The 17,617-nt window shown below is 42.6% G+C and overlaps 1 protein-coding gene across 6 annotated transcripts in view; it reads left to right on the forward strand.

Moving 5' to 3' along the window:
* The window catches only part of ALS2 (alsin Rho guanine nucleotide exchange factor ALS2), a 33,046-nt gene extending 18,227 nt beyond the window's left edge, over positions 1 to 14,819 (forward strand). For 3 of the 6 annotated variants that reach the window (XM_065069495.1, XM_065069496.1, XM_065069499.1), the window contains exons 14-34: positions 529 to 660; positions 868 to 996; positions 1,168 to 1,238; positions 1,581 to 1,647; positions 1,903 to 2,105; positions 2,240 to 2,305; positions 4,055 to 4,153; positions 4,259 to 4,423; positions 5,105 to 5,216; positions 5,481 to 5,558; positions 5,654 to 5,787; positions 7,794 to 7,982; positions 8,145 to 8,262; positions 8,835 to 8,992; positions 9,238 to 9,360; positions 9,646 to 9,822; positions 10,227 to 10,272; positions 11,215 to 11,276; positions 11,843 to 11,992; positions 12,228 to 12,324; positions 13,679 to 14,819. In XM_065069495.1, the coding sequence (XP_064925567.1) occupies positions 529 to 660; positions 868 to 996; positions 1,168 to 1,238; positions 1,581 to 1,647; positions 1,903 to 2,105; positions 2,240 to 2,305; positions 4,055 to 4,153; positions 4,259 to 4,423; positions 5,105 to 5,216; positions 5,481 to 5,558; positions 5,654 to 5,787; positions 7,794 to 7,982; positions 8,145 to 8,262; positions 8,835 to 8,992; positions 9,238 to 9,360; positions 9,646 to 9,822; positions 10,227 to 10,272; positions 11,215 to 11,276; positions 11,843 to 11,992; positions 12,228 to 12,324; positions 13,679 to 13,717 (2,415 nt within the window). In that variant the 3' untranslated portion in view covers positions 13,718 to 14,819. The remainder of the gene's footprint in view (positions 1 to 528; positions 661 to 867; positions 997 to 1,167; positions 1,239 to 1,580; positions 1,648 to 1,902; positions 2,106 to 2,239; positions 2,306 to 4,054; positions 4,154 to 4,258; positions 4,424 to 5,104; positions 5,217 to 5,480; positions 5,559 to 5,653; positions 5,788 to 7,793; positions 7,983 to 8,144; positions 8,263 to 8,834; positions 8,993 to 9,237; positions 9,361 to 9,645; positions 9,823 to 10,226; positions 10,273 to 11,214; positions 11,277 to 11,842; positions 11,993 to 12,227; positions 12,325 to 13,678) is intronic. The other 3 variants (XM_065069497.1, XM_065069501.1, XM_065069498.1) reach the window with 1 other exon arrangement.
* Positions 14,820 to 17,617: the final 2,798 nt, after the last annotated feature.

The raw sequence follows: 17,617 nt of genomic DNA on the forward strand, positions 1-17,617 counted from the left end.
ATTATTTTGCTATCTGTTGCTTTTCAGTTCCATCTGGCATGATTGCTGTAGCTATCCTTGGCTGTAATACTCTACTAAAAATACTGCATATATATATATTTAGGTAGACTTTTACCACCCATTTAGATGTATATAATTGCATTCTTTTGAAATAAAAGGTGACTAAACGGGAGCAATAACTACTTGTACGTTTATCCCAATGTAGTAAACTCCAGTATTACAGCTGCAATTATTAGCGCTACTTCTGCTACAGTTTGTTAAGCTGCAAGAGATCGATCTTGTAACTGTACATTAATCATTCTCCTCTTAACATTCATGGGATTTTTGTGATTTTAAAAGCTCCCAGCACTCCAACAGAATGTGTGACTGAGAAAATAACTTGGCCTCTGCTGCTACTTCGTTAACCAGACCAAGTGTCATGCATTAGTGCTAATTTGAGCAAATGAGCAGCGGCATTGCAGCTGGGTTAGTGGTGTTGGCACAGGGATTCAGAAACACTCACAGGTCTTTCTAACCTTGTGCCCTCAGGCATCTCCAGAATACCAGAAGCTACAGGATTCTAGTTCTTGTTATGAGAACCTCGCTGTCCATCTGAGCAGGAAAAGAAAAGAAGCAGAATACACGCTTGGCTTCTGGAAGACCTTTCCTGGGAAAATGACGGTTAGCAGCTGGAACCTCTTGCTGTTGGCATGATACCCTCTGTCTGTTACTAATGCTACCGTCCCATGGCACTTCTCATTTTTTCTACTTTGTATTGCTGTAATACTCTTAACTTTAGAAATGCTGGGCCTTTACTATGAAAGGCAAATAGCACTGACCATAAGTCCTAATCAGCTGCTGCGCTTTTGTTTTTAACCCTACGTGCAGGACTCCTTGCGGAAGCCAGAGCGTCGTTTAATCTGTGAAAGCAGCAATCGGGGCTTGTCGCTGCAGCACGCGGGAAGATTCTCTGTCAACTGGTTCATCCTCTTCAATGATGCTCTGGTACACGCTCAGGTAAGCAGCTTGTCTCCAGGAACAGAACCTTTTCTCTGCTTCAACCAATACGACGCGTTTTTCAATAGTGAAGATAAGCTTTTGCACCGTTCACTGCAATGTTGCCTGAATTCCTCAAAAATGATATTTTGTTAATGTTTACAAATAAGTTTCCCTTCTCCTTGCCTGCAGTTCTCAACACACCATATTTTTCCCTTGTCCACACTGTGGGTAGAAGCTCTTTCAGAAGAAACTGGTAATGTGTGAGTATTCTGCCTTGTGATACTGAAATGGTCAGAATTTTTGGGAGGGAGGATGAGCATTTTGTAACCAGTTATTGTAAACTAGGAGTGGAATAGGCTGGATGCAGTTTCGGAAAATGTGTCGTATTTTTACATCCTAAAAAAACAAAGCTGTGTAAACAACAGAAAGAATAAAGTAGTCAAGTAGTGTTTCCTGTTGCTTGTTTTCACTGTTGACATAATATTAAAGTGAATGCTAGCTGGGGGGGCAGAGGGAAGCCTCAGTACTCCTGCTCTGAGAAGCTTTGCCTTTTTCAGGATGAAATTTCGCTAGATTAGAATACTTTTTTCCCTCCCATGTAGGAATGGATTGAAGATTACAACACCAGAAGAGCAGTTTGTCCTTGTTTCTTCAACCCCCCAGGAAAAGGTGGGCATGTCTACACATCTTGCGTGGCTTCAGTGGTATGAAGGAGTTTTTCTCTCCTTCTGTAAACCAAGCGGGGAAGTATTCCCTAAGCATTCAGCGACACCCAAGCCTTCCTGCAGCGCGGTGTGCTGTAGTAGCAGTGCTCCAATTTACAGCACTGTGCTGAGCAGAGGTGGTTGTAGTTCTTGTAAGGGTGAGACTGGATGCACAGACAGCTGTTGGCTGAATTCTGTGGTGAAACGCTCTCTGTTTCAGACCAAGTGGCTGAGGGCGATAAGCCAAGCGGTGGATCAGGCCCTTAGAGGGACTGCTGACTCAATTCTCTATGGAGCTGGTGGGAACGTGCCAAGACAGGAACCTCCTATTTCCCGCAGTGCCAAATACACCTTTTACAAGGACCCTCGATTTAAGGATGCTGTTTACGATGGGAGGTGGCTTTCAGGAAAACCCCATGGCAGGTAAAAGCATTTGGACTTAACAGCCAAAACCAGAATGAGGTGGTTGCTGTCTCAATAAGCAGGCTCGCCTGTGGAAATTATTTGGGAAGTAAAGCGCTTGTCTTACACGCGTGTACGGCTTTGTGTTTTTGCAGAGGAACGCTCAAGTGGGCAGATGGAAGAATGTACTCTGGGACTTTCCGGACTGGGCTAGAGGACGGGTAAGATCCTCTCACTACCTGCAGAGCCAGAGGGCAAGAAATACCTTTTGGAGTAGGAGATAATACCAAAAACCTTTTGATTAAAGGTTTTGCAGTGAATCTTACTGACTTAGGGTTATGTATTTTAACAAGCTATATCTGTATGTTGATATAATCCCTCATTTATCCAGAGGTATACTAGTTGCCCTCACAACAGGCTCTGCAACTGCATGATTAAAATCTTCCTCTTTCATAAAAATTTAACCTAATTGGGGTGTAATCAGCTATAGGATGAAGGAGAGAAATGGTAAAACAGCCAGGAGGAGAGAGAAGCGGGCGGGAAGGTGTAAAATCCTAAGCAGAGGATGCCAACTGAAAAATCTGCGGTCAACTTTCTGCTGTATAGGCAACTATTAACTTCTTGTGTTGCAGTATTCTTTCAAAAGTCCTGATTTCATGTCTTTAATCCTTCTAGAAAATGCCATGCCTTTCACGGAATGTAGTCATGCGTCTTCTCTAATGCTTTCCTTGCCCTATTTCTGGTAGAGCAAGGCTTTAATAGTTCAGGAAGGAGACAACAAAATCTTGAATCAAGACTTCACAGTTTGGGTGATGAAAACAAAACTAATGAGGGTGTGTGATCCTGATGATTAAGATAATTAGTACAGAGGAGCTTGAAAATAGGATGAACAGAAGTCCTAGCCATTACTAAGTAATCTGGTAAAACAAATAAGACTGCTTGAAAGTAATGTATTCCACAGCTTTGAATTATCTATGGGTTTGATTGCTAAGAATCTGCTAAGGGCACTCTTGAGGCAGAAAGGTTCACTTCTTCCAAAGGCATCTCTGTATGAATCTTGCGAGCAAGACTTGTCTGTACTGGGCAGGATACAAATACATAAGGAGTCCTGTTGGCTTCCAGATGTATTTTCAAAGTGTTGAGTTGGAGGAGAAATTGAAATGTGGTCTGGCTGCAGACAGCTTTTTAAAATGCACCTTGCATCATGGCAAAATATAAAATCAGATTAGAACTTGAGTTGTTTGGAACTAACAGTAAGTGTAACCAACCCTGGTGATTATAGGGTTGTTGGAGATGGAATATTGCAAACAAATCCCCACCAGAAATAAATGGATTGGTATTTAGGATTATCAAATGCATATATTTGTATTTCAGCGTGCATGCTGTAGTCTCAACACTTAACAGTAGTGATGTCTTGTTGGGGTAGATGTGCTCCAAGCAGAGCCTTCATAACTGGATTTTAGTCTTTCCAGAAAATTCAAATCAATAAAAGTTGCGCATCTCATTCTTTTCAGGCATACTGAAATTATGAACAATTCTGTGCCACCGTTTGAGCATAATTGGAAGCTAGCATCGCTGTTGTTGTTGTTAATATATTCTCTGTAGCAATACATGTTCTAATCTTTCCATGGAATAAAGATGTGCTTGAATTACCAAAACCTGAAGAGGATCGCAAAGGTAGAAGCGGTCTTAGGATGTGAGAAGCCTTGTGGGCTTTAGAAAGCTGAGAAGAATGCTGTGTGATAGAGAGGGGAATGCTCCTGCCATGCCCCAGTTACAGACCACATTGACCTGTTGATGATGATATTCCTGCTCTCTCTTTAAAAACAAATCAATAAAATCTGTAACTGCCGTAGTTGAAGCGATGTGCTAAAACTGATCTAGAGCATTCTGATGTTAGAATGGGTCTGTATCTGTTGCTCTTTTTAATGAACTGGTTTAGCTTGCGTTCCGTTTCGCTGCTTTGGCAGGTATGGCGAATACCGGGTGCCGAACAAAGTGCTGAACAAGGACGACCACTACGTGGGGTACTGGAAGGAAGGCAAGATGTGCGGGCACGGGGTCTACAGGTAACATGTAGCACTTGCGTTGCCGGGGTATTTAAAACAAACACCAAACCAAACAAACAAGAAGGTTATAGGAATCTTACTGTCTTTTTTTTGTTGTCATTGTAGCTATGCTACCGGTGAGGTGTACGAAGGGTGTTTCCAGGATAACATGCGGCACGGGCATGGGCTGCTGCGCAGCGGGAAGCTGACCTCTTCCTCTCCCAGCATGTTCATCGGGCAGTGGACAACGGATAAGAAGTGTGGTTATGGAGTTTTTGATGATATCACAAGGTAACGCTTCAGTTCCGCAAATCCTTACATGCTGGTCTGACATACAGAAAGAGTAGGAAGGGATTGGATCTACTAGTAGCAGCAGTAGTGCATGTCTGAGTTGTGTTGAATCGAACACTAGTTCTTCTCTAAAAGCAAAGAAAAAGGTCCTTGACAAGTTACTTTTTTGTTATTGTTACGTGGATGGAGAAAACATCATGCTCTTTTCTCAGAACAAATGCAAAAATAGATTGTTTCAAGCTATTTGGGAGTTGCACTTGGTTTCAAACACTATAGCCTGACCTCTGTGGACTTAGACTCACAAAAAAGTATAGTAGTAAGTCTGAAGGAGGCTGGCATTTACTTGTGAGCAATTATTAGCTGTCTACTAATGTTTTGTATGGCATGATCTTTGTTAGGCTTTTATCCAGGCAATGTGATCTATTTGCTTACAGTTTTTGCACTCTGATATTCTCAAAAACATGTGACTCTGTAGTTCCACCTCCTATCTCCCAAGTAGCACAGCTTGGTTTCTTTCATTTATTATCCTCTCAATTTGAGTCATCTGAGTTTAGGTGAAGGAATCAAAAGCTTTTGCAAAATTAAATGCCTGCCCTAAGCTGTTTGCGACTCCAAGGTGGCACAAAGCCAAAGAAATACGTACAACTTGGACTGTCTTCTTCCTATTTCTTTTTTCTTCAGAGGAGAGAAGTATATGGGAATGTGGCAGGATGATCTGTGCCAAGGCAACGGCGTTGTGGTGACTCAGTTTGGACTGTATTACGAAGGAGCCTTCAGCACCAACAAAATGATGGTGAGTTCAGCGCCAAACTCTGTGCTATAGAGGCTTATCCTGTGTGTGTCAGGCTGTACAAACCTTCTGTTATCCCGACCTTCTCTTGTCCTGGCTTTTGAAACTGGCTCTATAATCCCTGCTCTGTTTGACCTGGGGCAATTTGAGAAACTGCTTTTAAAAAAGATATTATTTGCTAAAAATTAGTAGCAGGTTTTTCAGTGTATCTAAGATCTGCCTTCTGTTGTAATTACTGCTTCGTGCTCTTTGCGATTCCCTGTGCAGGGGACTGGAATTCTTCTCTCTGAGGATGATACGGTCTATGAGGGGGAGTTTTCAGATAACTGGACTCTGAGTGGAAAGGTTGGTATTGCAGTTGTCGCTTGTAAACTCTTACCATCTCAAAAATTTGGTTCCTGATGGATTTTGGTTAATTTTGTTTATTGTCTTCTCTGAAGGGAACACTGACTTTGCCCAATGGAGATTATATTGAAGGTCTCTTCAGTGGAGAATGGGGATCTGGGATAAAAATCACAGGAACCTACTTCAAACCCAGCTTGTATGAGAATGAGAAGGACAAGCCTAAAGCATTGTGAGTGGTGAACACGAACTAATCTCTCGTATGTTTCAGTAATACTTTGGAACATAACTATTTTCTTAAAGGCCAGTTAAAAATACTTTTTTTCGGAAGAAACAGATTTTGAAAACATTTTTCCTTTTTTGTTCCTCTTCCTTCCTGCCTAGGAAATAAAATGAAAGTCATCTTTGTAGCTGTTCTTGCTTGAATATGGAAGAAGCAGCATGAAATGACAAGATGGCCAACGTGCTGCTACTGTTCTGCAGCAGCCTCAGATTTTGATTTATATAGAACCTGTTAGAACCTGAATTCACAGCTGCTGATGCCTTTGAGGTGCTAGAAAGGCTGAGTTACATTTGAGTGACTAAGTCAATCACAGACCCTTCTGCCAGTTATGCTGTTAGTAAATTAATTCAGTTAGTATGTCATTTAATAACGCCAGTGGGGGTACATTTGGGCAGAATTAGCTGGTTACTACACCTCTTGTAAACAGCACATGAGCAAATAGTACAAAAATCTGCTGAATTGCAAAAAAGAGCAATTTTACACCTTGGCAAAGATACTTTTCAGAAGTATTTATAAAAACCTATTTATAAAACCCTGTTTATAGCAGATGCATTAGATCAGTTTGCTTCATTATCTCTGGGGAGAAAAAATGTTTTATTTAAGTCATAACTGAGATAACCTGAGTAGAAGACATTTAAGTAAATTTAAAGAGTCGTCGGTGAAACACGAGTATGTGGTAGCGCGACATACTGGTGTACAGTAGTAGTAATTGTTGTACGGGATTCCATGTCTTTGAAGCATACTCTCAAATTTCTGGTTAAAATGGGAAACACAGCTCTGATGTTTTTACCCCGATTACTCCTCAGCACTCACTGGTAATTTCTTTCGAGGGAGCTGCCACCCACGGCAGGGCAGGTTGGGAGCCTCCCGTGCACTGAACGCGCTGCGCCAGCAGGGAGTCGGGGATAAACGCACATACGTGGCTGTGAACATTGCTTGTTAAGCAGGGGCTTCATCTGCCCTTTCCGGGCTCCCTTGAAGTTGGAAATCTGGTGTAATTCATGCAAATCTGGTGTAATTCACGCAAAGTCTGCTGCTTCTGCCTTGTGAAACTGCAAGCATGGGGAGATACCTGTGTTGATAGTTCTCGCCTCAAATGTGGCAGAAAAATATTAATGAAAGGTCTGACGGTTGGTTTAAATCAAGATAGAACTGTTAAGCCTGACAGCCTTCATTGTCTTTATGAAAGCTTTTCAAAGTCGTTCTGTGTCCAAGATACGGATATAGATAGAGGGAGAAGAGCAGCTCTTGGTTGTGCTGTGGCTCCAGAGGAGCCCTGGGCATGGGCTGCCTGTAGAAAGATGTGTGAGCTGGTTGCACTTCCTGCCAGGACATCTGGAACTTGTTGTGCAACATCATGTGTAGATACTACTTGAGGAGCAGAAGCCACGTATCCATTTTTTGCTGTTGATCTGTGTATCTATGCTATTTGTACGTTCTGGGGTAGTGAGATATTTGGGACACTTTTGTACTATGTCTTTGCTCCAGGAATGAATAGCAGTGCTGAAGATAAGCCCAGCTAAGTGCAGTAGATCTTGTTGTCTTGGAAATCAGATTGGTTGTTTTTGTGTTTAAAAGCACATTTTCTGACAGGCCACAAGAAAGAGCAAAACTGAGTTGTCTAATGTAATAAGGCTCATAGTTGTTACCACATGTAGGTATTAAAACCATTTTGATCTTGTAACGTTAAAATATGTTATATGGAGTAATGAATGTTAGTTAGCAAGGAAAAAATAAGGCTAAGTGTAATTTTTTGTAAGTTCTTTTTAAAAGGTTTTGAAAGTCAGTATGTTATTTAAGTAGTAGGTTCTAGGTTTATTCTTAGTGCTGAACTAGGTTCACGGTAGAGACTGTTAAATATATCAGCTTTCGGTAGAACAGTACGAGATGTAGATTGACATTAGCCGTAGGTGGTTTCCTATCTGAATGTGTTGTTTCACGACTGATTTGAACAGACTAACGGGTGCCTTTGTTAGGCGGAAGCTGGGGATGCTGGCGGTGCCCCCCGACGAGAAGTGGAAGGCGGTGTTTGAAGAGTGCTGGAGCCAACTGGGCTGCGACAGCCCGGGCCAGGGCGACCGCTGGAAGGCTTGGGACAACATCGCCGTGGCCTTGACCACCAACCGGCGCCAGCACAGGGACAGGTTGGCAAAATCAGAACTCTTAATACTCTGCACTCTAAACTGTTTTGGGGATGGACGTATTGATGCGTAGAATTAGTTCAGTTGTTCGCTTCACGAGTTTTTTTCCTACTGTGTGTCTAATTAATTATCCGTACAATGTCTTTGTCCTTTTTCTAACTGCAGCCCAGAATTATTGAGCCGCTCGCATACTCAGACACTGGAAAGTTTGGAATTCATTCCACAACACATTGGTGCCTTCACCCTGGAAAAATATGAAAATATCAAAAAATATTTGATAAAGGTATTGCGACTCTCAGCTGTTCACGTAACTTGTTGATATGGCATGATGTCAAGCTCATTTTGTAAGAGCTTTCCTTAATTCCTCCCATGTTTGCACTCTTGTAATCTGGGTTGTATTAATTCCTGTCTACTCATAACTTCAGAATTTATTGGAATGAAATCTACAACTAAGATTAAAACCATTATATAACTAATGGAGACTGCCTTAAAGTCAGTTTCTGCTCAGTTACTGGTTAATTCTTATCCATTGGATCCCAGGAAAGTATCTTGAAATACTTGCTAATTGTGCATATTAATTTAGGAATGCTGGACAGATGACTTGGCTGAGCAGTAGCACAAGTTCTTGTACTGCCTTGACTCCTCTATGAGCTGTATTCAGCTAATATATGAATTTTCTAGTCCAAGTGGCGATTTGTTAAACACAGCTCACTTTTGATGTAGTTGTACTTGGTGTGCTGCTTCTTTTTCCCCCAAAGCCTGGTGTTGGATCTCTGGCCCATTTCTCTTGAATTCCATTGGTTTTTTTTTTGTCTGGCATTGACCCGAGTGGCCAATGAATACGTTTCGTCTCAGGCTTGTGATACTCCTCTGCATCCGCTGGGCAAGCTGCTGGAAACGCTCGTAGCCGTCTACAGGATGACCTACGTTGGCGTAGGCGCTAACCGGCGGTTGCTGCAGGAGGCCGTCAGGGAGATCAAGTCCTACCTCAAGCGCATCTTCCAGTTGGTTAGGTAACGTGGCTCTAATTTTCAAGTCAAACCGCGACTGAATTAGGTAAAGTCGCCTTGTGTGTTGAAACTGTCTAGCATTCGTGCCGCTGTCTTTACTCTGGTTTCGGGGTTGCTGTGCTCTCTGAGTCCACCGTGGGTTATTTCAGCTGACTGTTCTTTCCTCTCCAATCTCGCCTTCTGATGCTGTGATTTGCAGAAACTTCTTGAAGTGAAATCGTAACGTTTTTCTGTGTGTTGCCATTTAGGTTCTTGTTTCCTGATCTCCCGGAAGAGGGCAGCACAATTCCATTTGCGGCACCAGAGACAAAGGGAAGGCGATCGTTTTGCAGTGCGAAATCGGATTCCAGATCAGAGTCTCCTGAGCCAGGGTACATAAAGCGAAACAAACTCCAACTAAGGAAGGCTTAAAACACCTAAACCACAAAAAAAACCCACCACAACTGCTCCTCCCACCCCAAACCCACCTGTATGTGGGCCATAAAAGGAAATTAGTCCTCAGTATTTCTTAGCACGGAAATAGAACAGGCTTATACTAAATGAAAGATTTTTTTCCAATGGTTTCTTTTTCCATTTAGTTTTTATAGATAATGAGGCTTTTAAAATGTCTTCCTCTTCAAACCACCCCCCCCTTTAATTTATTTATTGCTTTACAGCTATGTGGTAACCAGTTTTGGGTTGCTGCTCCCTGTGCTGCTGCCACGGCTCTACCCTCCTCTCTTCATGTTGTACGCCTTAGACAATGAGCGGGAGGAAGATATTTACTGGGAATGTGTTCTGCGCCTAAACAAACAAACTGATCTGGCTCTTCTGAGTTTTCTTGGAGTGCAAGCGTGAGTATGTTTCAACAGTGAGACAGAACTTGGGAAAACATCATGGCATGCAATCAGATAAAGCAACTCAAAAGAAATCCTATTGTGGACAGTGCTTTTATTCGATTAAAAATGCATCTAAACGTATTTTTAAGCTAGTTGGTATGGTTGTGAGAGTGAGTCAAAACTCCCCCTTTCCAAAAAGAGGTGGGGGGCGGAGGGGAAAGAAGAAAAGATTGGCCTAGCTACAACACAAGGGCAAGGCATTTCAAGTTAGACTGTTTTCCAGCTCTTTGTGCTAGATGTAGTCATCCTGTAGAAAGAACTGTTACATCATGTAGAAGAACACGATGGCTTTATTTTCATAAGGTGAAAAATGCCTTAAGACTTTGCTCTCTCAATAGACTGCGGTGGGTTTCTTGCAGGAAATTTTGGCCAGGAACCGTATCCGTCCTTGGAGAGAGTCGGAAGGTACGTTGGTTGGGCCTTGGCCCAGTGCTTCCTTCAGGAACCCCAGGTTGTGAACAGGCAGTGAAAGAATTGTTGGCCAGGCTTTTTGCTTAAGACATGCTATGCTGTCTTATTCCTCTAAAATTCCTACTTAAAAGCTACATTAGTGATTTCTTACAGCAGCTGTCAGTTGAGCTTTGACACTGGCTTATTTGGTAACAAATCCTAATTTGGGAAGACATTTGTTTGGTCTCCCATTATGGAAACGTGAGAATAAAAGTCTACCAAGGAAATTTTCAAGCTGCTTGATTAAGAGAGTTATACCATTGTGTATTTTCGGATTAGGAGAAGAATTGTATCGTTTTTATTCTTAAGCATTACCTGGCTGAAAGCGGTTGAGCACTTTCTAAGTTCAGAAGGATGTCGTGTTTTTCTGCGTCTCTTCTCTGTCCAGTTTCCTCATTTCTGTGAATTTCTCTGGGTCTTTTTGCACCCACCCATTCTCTACCTGCTCCAATTAGAAAGACTGAGGCTCAGTTGCATATTAAGAACTAACATTTATTTGTTCTCTTCTGCGTGTTCCAAGTCCGAGTCTCTGATTATTGATTGCTATGACTTCTCTACGCTGCAACTGTTCTGGTCCTACAGTTCCCTCTTGATTGTTAACCGTTAAGATTTAACGATTCTCAGTCTTTCTTGAGCTGGAAGATATCCAAAACCATCACTGATTCTTGTAACATGCCAAGGAATTCAGTACAAGTTTTTCTGAATTTGAAGTGAAACTCATTCAAATGACATGTTGGCAGATTTCCTGGATGCCTTTAGTGTCCGGGCACACTCCTTTTTGCACTGGGAAACTGAAAGAAAAGTCTCTTGTGCCAGTGTTGTATGAGATGCTGCTTTTCTTCTGCTGAACAGTGGGATTGTTCAACCTGCCCGATCAATCTTCTCATGATTACACAGGTATCATCAAGCACAAAGGACGCCTGCTTTGCCTCTGCAGTCGAATGTTTGCAGCAAATCAGGTAATGCTCTGAAATTTGCCTTTGGTGTTTTACTGCTCCGGCTCTAGAGTATCTAGTTTACTCGATTGTGATCTTTACCTGTCACCTGTTCTTTCACCTTCATAAGAGACGTCACCAAGAAGTTTCAGAGTTCCTACTGAAACTGTTAGCAAATTCTCCCAAATGGGGAATGAGGTGTAGCTCCATAAAATGTGACTGAGGATCAGAAGCGTGAGATGTCTAATCAAATATGTGCAGGTTTCTAAACAGTTACAGCAAAGTGACCTATGGATGGGGGCTTTGCCGTGTCTGTTAGCTGACAGAAGGAACTCTGCTGTAAGAACAGAAGTTACAAAGCTTTTAGAAAGGCATTTTTCCCCTTGTGCAGACAGTCTCACTTGCAATCCTGTGCCTCGGTCCAGCAGTTCCAGCCTGGGGCACTGCCCAGCCTGGACTGTTGTGGGGTGATGGGTCTGGTTCGTCTTCTTGGGCAGGGGGACATGCTAGCCAGAAAACTCTCTTCCCAATTGAGATGCAGATACGTAGCTGCCTCTTCTTGTCCCGGTTTGCCCTTGCTCTCTGAACAGCACCACGTTTACCCCAGCTGACAAGTTGAAGGTGATCCAGCAGACTTTTGAAGAGATCTCTCAGAATGTACTCGAGACACTTCAGGAAGATTTTCTGTGGTCCATGGATGACTTATTTCCTGTTTTTCTCTACGTGGTGCTGCGAGCCAGGTAGGCATTATTTGTACCTGTATTAAACACTCCTGCTTCTCATCATCAGACTGCCTGCTAGTTTTTCCTGACTCCTTGAATTTTCTGGTTTGGCTGTTTGCATTGGTGTGGAAAGATTTTGGACAGTTAGCTGTGAAATGGCCTTGAGCTCAGAATGAGGTTAGGGGAAAGCAGCTTTATGCACACCTCCATGTACAAGTCTTTTGTTCACCTATTCTCTTTCCGTCCCACTCAGGATAAGGAATTTGGGGTCTGAGGTGCACTTAATCGAAGACCTGATGGATCCTTACCTGCAGCATGGGGAGCAAGGCATCATGTTCACTACATTGAAGGTATGAAAACTGTTCAGGGTTATTAAAAGCTTTCTTTGGGAATTAATCAGCTTGGAGCAATGATGGTCAGCTTAGGACAATTTTATGAACGTAAGGTTGTAACTTTGACATTTTAATTGAAGGTTTAGCTAGGATGAGAAAGGAGACTTAGGGCTTAGGATAACCTAATAGTTGCGGTTATTGCTAATTAAATGGTGCAATGTGCAAATGTACTTGATTCAGATGTGTAATATTGGTTGTTGTTGACTGTTCCAAACGCTCACCTGTAGCTGTTGTTCCCCTACAACAAAACAAACCTTCATAAAAACTAGAATGAAGTGCTGCTTTGGAGATCAGCCGTTCCAATAATGTTCGAGTCTAACATTACATCTAGATGTTTCAGGAATTCAAGTTTGAAAAACCAAGAAAACTCTTTTTACTGTGTCACTGTCCACATTGTGTTTAGTATTCTTCTCAAGTATGGAAAAAGGGAGAGAATCCGTTTTGATGAATATCTTCCATAGTGGAAACAGGTTGTTTTGGTACCTCAGAACTGTTCAGACAAGTGGGGTCTGTGACAATTCAGCTGCGTGCAGCTTTGTAGTGGGGTTGTTTTGGAGGGAGACCGTTAACCTGCAACTTCTGTTGAAGTCTTCAGCTGAGCTGCGAGGTGAACACGATTGTGTTTTCTGTCTGTGAAAACTGGAAATAGGTGCGCGCAGAGGATTTTTCTTGTTATTTTTTGTAGCGCTGCAAAAAGGCAAGGTTTGAGTTGGTTAAAATCTATCAGGGAATCTATGTAGTAGAAGCAGAATCTTATATTCCATGTGTACAGGTGTTGTCTGAGACATTTATGTTGCTATTTCTGGTCATGACTGAGCCAGCACATATTTGAGCCAGCATTAAGGAGTGAACAGCTAACAAGCAGCAGGTCGGGTTATTGATCCGGACAACGGAAATCTTTGCTTTTCAGTCAGAGTGCTTTTGAAACACTTAGCGCCCGCATCCTTGCCCTGTGAGAAGAGATTGTCTTTATTCTGGGCTCCTTCTGTCCAAGGACAAAGACAGACTTGTGAGGAAAAAACATAATGTACTTCATAGTGACAGAGCTGGGAGCTGTGGCAGTATTCAGTCCTGGATGGTGCTGTCTTGCTTCACTAAGAGTTGGCCATAGTTTGTAACTTTAAATCTGGTTTATGCTGGTTTACGTATCAGAAGATTGTGGTGTGTTGAGCGTCACTGTCGTCCCTGCATGTAAAAAGCCTGGTCCTCAGTTTTCTTGGGTGGAAAGAACAACCAACCTTTGTGTGTGTGATGTTTTCTCAGCTTGCTGAGATCTGCTATGTATCCTAAACTGAGCTTTGTTTTAATTCAGGCATGTTACTACCAGATTCAACATGAAAAGCTTACCTAGACCATCATTTACCGCCTGGCTCTGTGGGATAATCTGCACAGTGAAACTTCATTCACTTCCCTGAAGTGGCGCTTGGAAAACCCTCTGCTACAGTTCTCTTGCCACAGATGAAGAACATTTTTGGTTGTTTCTTCAGAACTTCAAGACTGGAGAACTGCAGCCAGAGGCTGTCTAGGAAGTGGTGGTGAAGACTTGGGTTGTCAAGCACTTGCCAAGAAGAACTGATGTCCTGTTGTAAGAGGACGGCGATTGACTCCTTTGCGATCAGCAGTGCTGCGAACAGGCATCTCCTGGAGTCCGTGTGAGAGTCTGGACCGCGTGGCTTCTAAAGCACTGGGTTCGTTTTTATGATCCCTGGGTTGTCAACAGAGACGTTGAAAGAGAATGAGTTGCACGGCAGAACCATTCAGTCTTCCTGAATTAAGCCAATATGTTTATTTAAAAAATAGAAATAATGTTAGTATTTATAATGGGTAACCTATAGTGTGTTTGGCTGTAAAGGTTTTGAACAGAATTGCTGAATTAATGTGCTGTTGTGGAAATAATTGCACTGTTATGGACTTCCCTGTTTACTAGAACTATAAATATCAAGGCATTCACCATTCTTTCTGTTTATGAAATAAATAAAAGGCACTGACCAGCTGAGATGTTGGCACTGAATTTAGGCCTGAGGACACACGTGTTCTCTGGAAGCCCCTGCTCTTCAACAACCCGCCTCTGGTTTAGGTTCAGACACTTTTGCCTCTTAACTCATGTGTGTGAGTGAAAAAGCTCTTTCCCCCGGGGATCTGTGCGTGTGCTGTGCTGTGTGGTTACCTCGATTTATACCACTAGTGGCCGGGGCTCGTTTGGGTAGCGCAGATGCTGTTCGTTACCATGTCTGACTCAAAAACGGGGTGGGAGGAAGAGACTCGTAGGGTGTTATAATGGCTTGAGTTCTGTCAAACTGCCATGGGTAACGCTAATCGTATTTTTAAATAGTAATCATGGCTTGTGTATTGGCACCTTGGTGGAGAGAAACCATATGTCAAAATACTGTTTTGAACAGTGACTGTCATGTAGCAATTTTCATAATAAAGTAAAAAAGATTGGTCTTTCCAAAGTTGTTTTTAGTTCCATTGGAGAAGGGGAAAGAGTCATTCTGGCAAGATGATATTTAAAACTATCGTTAGACTTTTTATACTCCCAACAGGCTGTCGAGATAATAGAATATAGAGATAATAGACTTCTTCATGTTTGCAAACAATTTTTTGTTAGCTTGATCTTGTTTTTTTAATTATACTGAATAACTTGGAGAGAAAAGTAATAACATGAATAAAAGGGAAGCTATAAAAAGTTAATTTGAGAAGGAGGGGAAAAATAAAAGACACACAACTAAGGGTGAAGAATATAATGAAGTATAAGGCAGGAATTGGAACACTTAATGTTTTGTGCTAGATCCACTCTTTCTGTGCAATCGTCTCCTAGAACTCAGTGTACAAGAAAGATTTACCTGAGACCCGTAGGAGCCGAATTGCTCTTTGAAAAGGAGCCGTGAACAGCTGAATAAACCAGTGGCAGCAATTTTCACCTGCAAAGACCCGCAGTCAGGATCTATTTCACCTTTTGTAGGAGTGCAATCACTGAAACCCGGTCGGAGGGTTTGTTTTGCCCATGGAACGGTTGAGTGTTCGTGTGTGTTGTCTGCAGATGTTCCCGAAGAGGGGAAGGGTTTCAACCTCCAGCTTTGACACGCGAGCAGGTCTGGTTTCTCTGACCTTCCTCCCACGCGCCTTCTGGGACTTAAACTGAGAAGGTAATTAGAGATGGGAAGTTTTTCTGGAATCTTCCTGCTTTTCCAGAAGAAGGTGTATTTACAAATATGTAGCAACTTCAAGTGTTTAACTTCATTCACTGCGGATGATGAAAAAAAACAATAATACATCCGCCTTCACGTATATATGTGTGTATGTATATACACAACCTCTTATAAAAAGTAGTGATATCGGATATGAACGTAGCTTGCTGATTAATGGAAGCAGACAGCCTGGATTATTTTTGGTCTTTCTGATATATAGCTCAGTTATTAGCTGAAGAGAATCCCAGGATTAAATGCGCTTCTGACACAGATTCCACTTCACAGCCCCCGCGGGCTGCGGTGCGTTAGGAAATGACTAGTTTTGCGCTGGGTATTTCTGCAGCTAACAAAGACATGAGTTAACCCGCAGGGCTTCTCTGCCTCTATTGCTTCATGGTAATTCCTTTCTTTTTTTTCCCTCTTTTTTTCCTTAAATTGAAAGCAGGCGGTTTCTTGTGCTGCAGCAGAGATCCTGTAACCAGCAACAGAAGATCAGCGTTACGGTGTTAGAGGTTCTCTTGGTAGCAGAAGACAGGCCTGAAGACGGCGAAAGTTGCTGAGAAGAAGAAACTACTTAATGAGACCCACCTTAAAGTAGGCTTTTTATGGAAGAAAAGGGTTAAGGGGATTTGCTCCCTTCTCCCTGGCAAGGAGTAGTTCTAAGGTTAGGTTCTGCGGATTAGAAAGGAGAGGATGTCCATAGATTAGCCCGGGCAGCGAGGTGACTTGTGCTACTAACGCCCAGCAAATACTCTTCCCCTCTGGAAACTCTGTTGGAGCGGAACATGGTGCGTCCTGTGGCGTTCGCAGGTAAGAAAATACGGTGCCCGAACCCTTGTGCTGCACAGAGGCATCGCCCCGGGCAGCCGTGAAATCGGTTGCTTCTCACAGCTACAGGAAAGCTAATTAAACTTGTGATATGTTTAGCTCCCATTCACTAAATATTAGAGATATGTATGAATGGGGAGTAGGAGCTGAAAAGAGATGTTTGTGTTGGTTTGTGGGTTTTTTGCCCCCTCGCTCCTAATTTTCACAAAGTATCCTGACCTGAATGCCAGGTGCTATACATTAGGGAACAACCTGCCCTGGGATGGTGAGAGATAACACAGAGGAAAGAAATAGGACTGATAGGGATTGTACAACAAATCCTTTATTTGAACTACCCAGCCATAAGTTGATTTAGTGTCAACGCGTTGATGTTGTCAGGTGGTTCTTCAGGGTTTTTTTAGTTTGGTGTGGGTTGGTTTGGTTTTTGTGTGTGTGTGGTTTTTTGGAGGGGGGGACATCAATGGATGTCAGCAGGTCTGTCTTTAGCTCTTGAAATATCTAAGAAAATCATAGTTCTAAAAGCTGAAGAATCTTTAGGATTAGTTAAACCAACAGGAAATGGGACTTCCGATAGGTAGTTTATGGGAGAAGCTGTCAGAGAAGTTTCCTTTTAGGACGTGACTTGCAGCCTGAGTGCCGCCTCTTTGTAAACGCTTCTGCAACCGCATCTGGAGCTCTAGGTTTAGTTTCCAAACAGGGGTGGGGGCGGCGATCAGCCCCGCTGAGGGTCCCTGGGGTTTCCATACTGCAGTTCTGCAGGAAAACCGGGAACGCTGCAGTCCGGGATGCGCTTTGCAAACGGGGATCCCTCTTTCCGTGACTGTGCTGTCCCACAGCGGAGATTTCCGTCCTACTCCTCATGTCTTCAGTAATTAAGGAACAGGTATTCATGACTAGATTTATATGGCCTGCTTTGCTAAATCCATCATTAGGCAGATCAACTAAGCTTAACGAAGGGGAATGCAAACTCTTAAAGGAACAGAGCTCAGACTAGTGGGGAAAGAAATGCAGCTTAAACCCCAGTTCCCAGTGGATGTGTGGTGGAAGGATTCTGTGTTACATTCCTAAAAGGTGAAAAATAGCTGTTCCTGGTGGAAAAAGGAGTTTGCAGTAAGATCCAGCACTGAAGTGGAAATGTTGTATTGGGGGAGGATCAAACTGTGTGTTGTTGTCAACATTTTGAATAAGAAATCGTAATTGTAAAAGCAATCTTTGGATTAGGATTTCATTAGGAG

This window comes from Columba livia, chromosome 7, assembly GCF_036013475.1.
Source record: "Columba livia isolate bColLiv1 breed racing homer chromosome 7, bColLiv1.pat.W.v2, whole genome shotgun sequence".
In the NCBI taxonomy this organism is placed as follows: Eukaryota; Metazoa; Chordata; class Aves; order Columbiformes; family Columbidae; genus Columba; species Columba livia.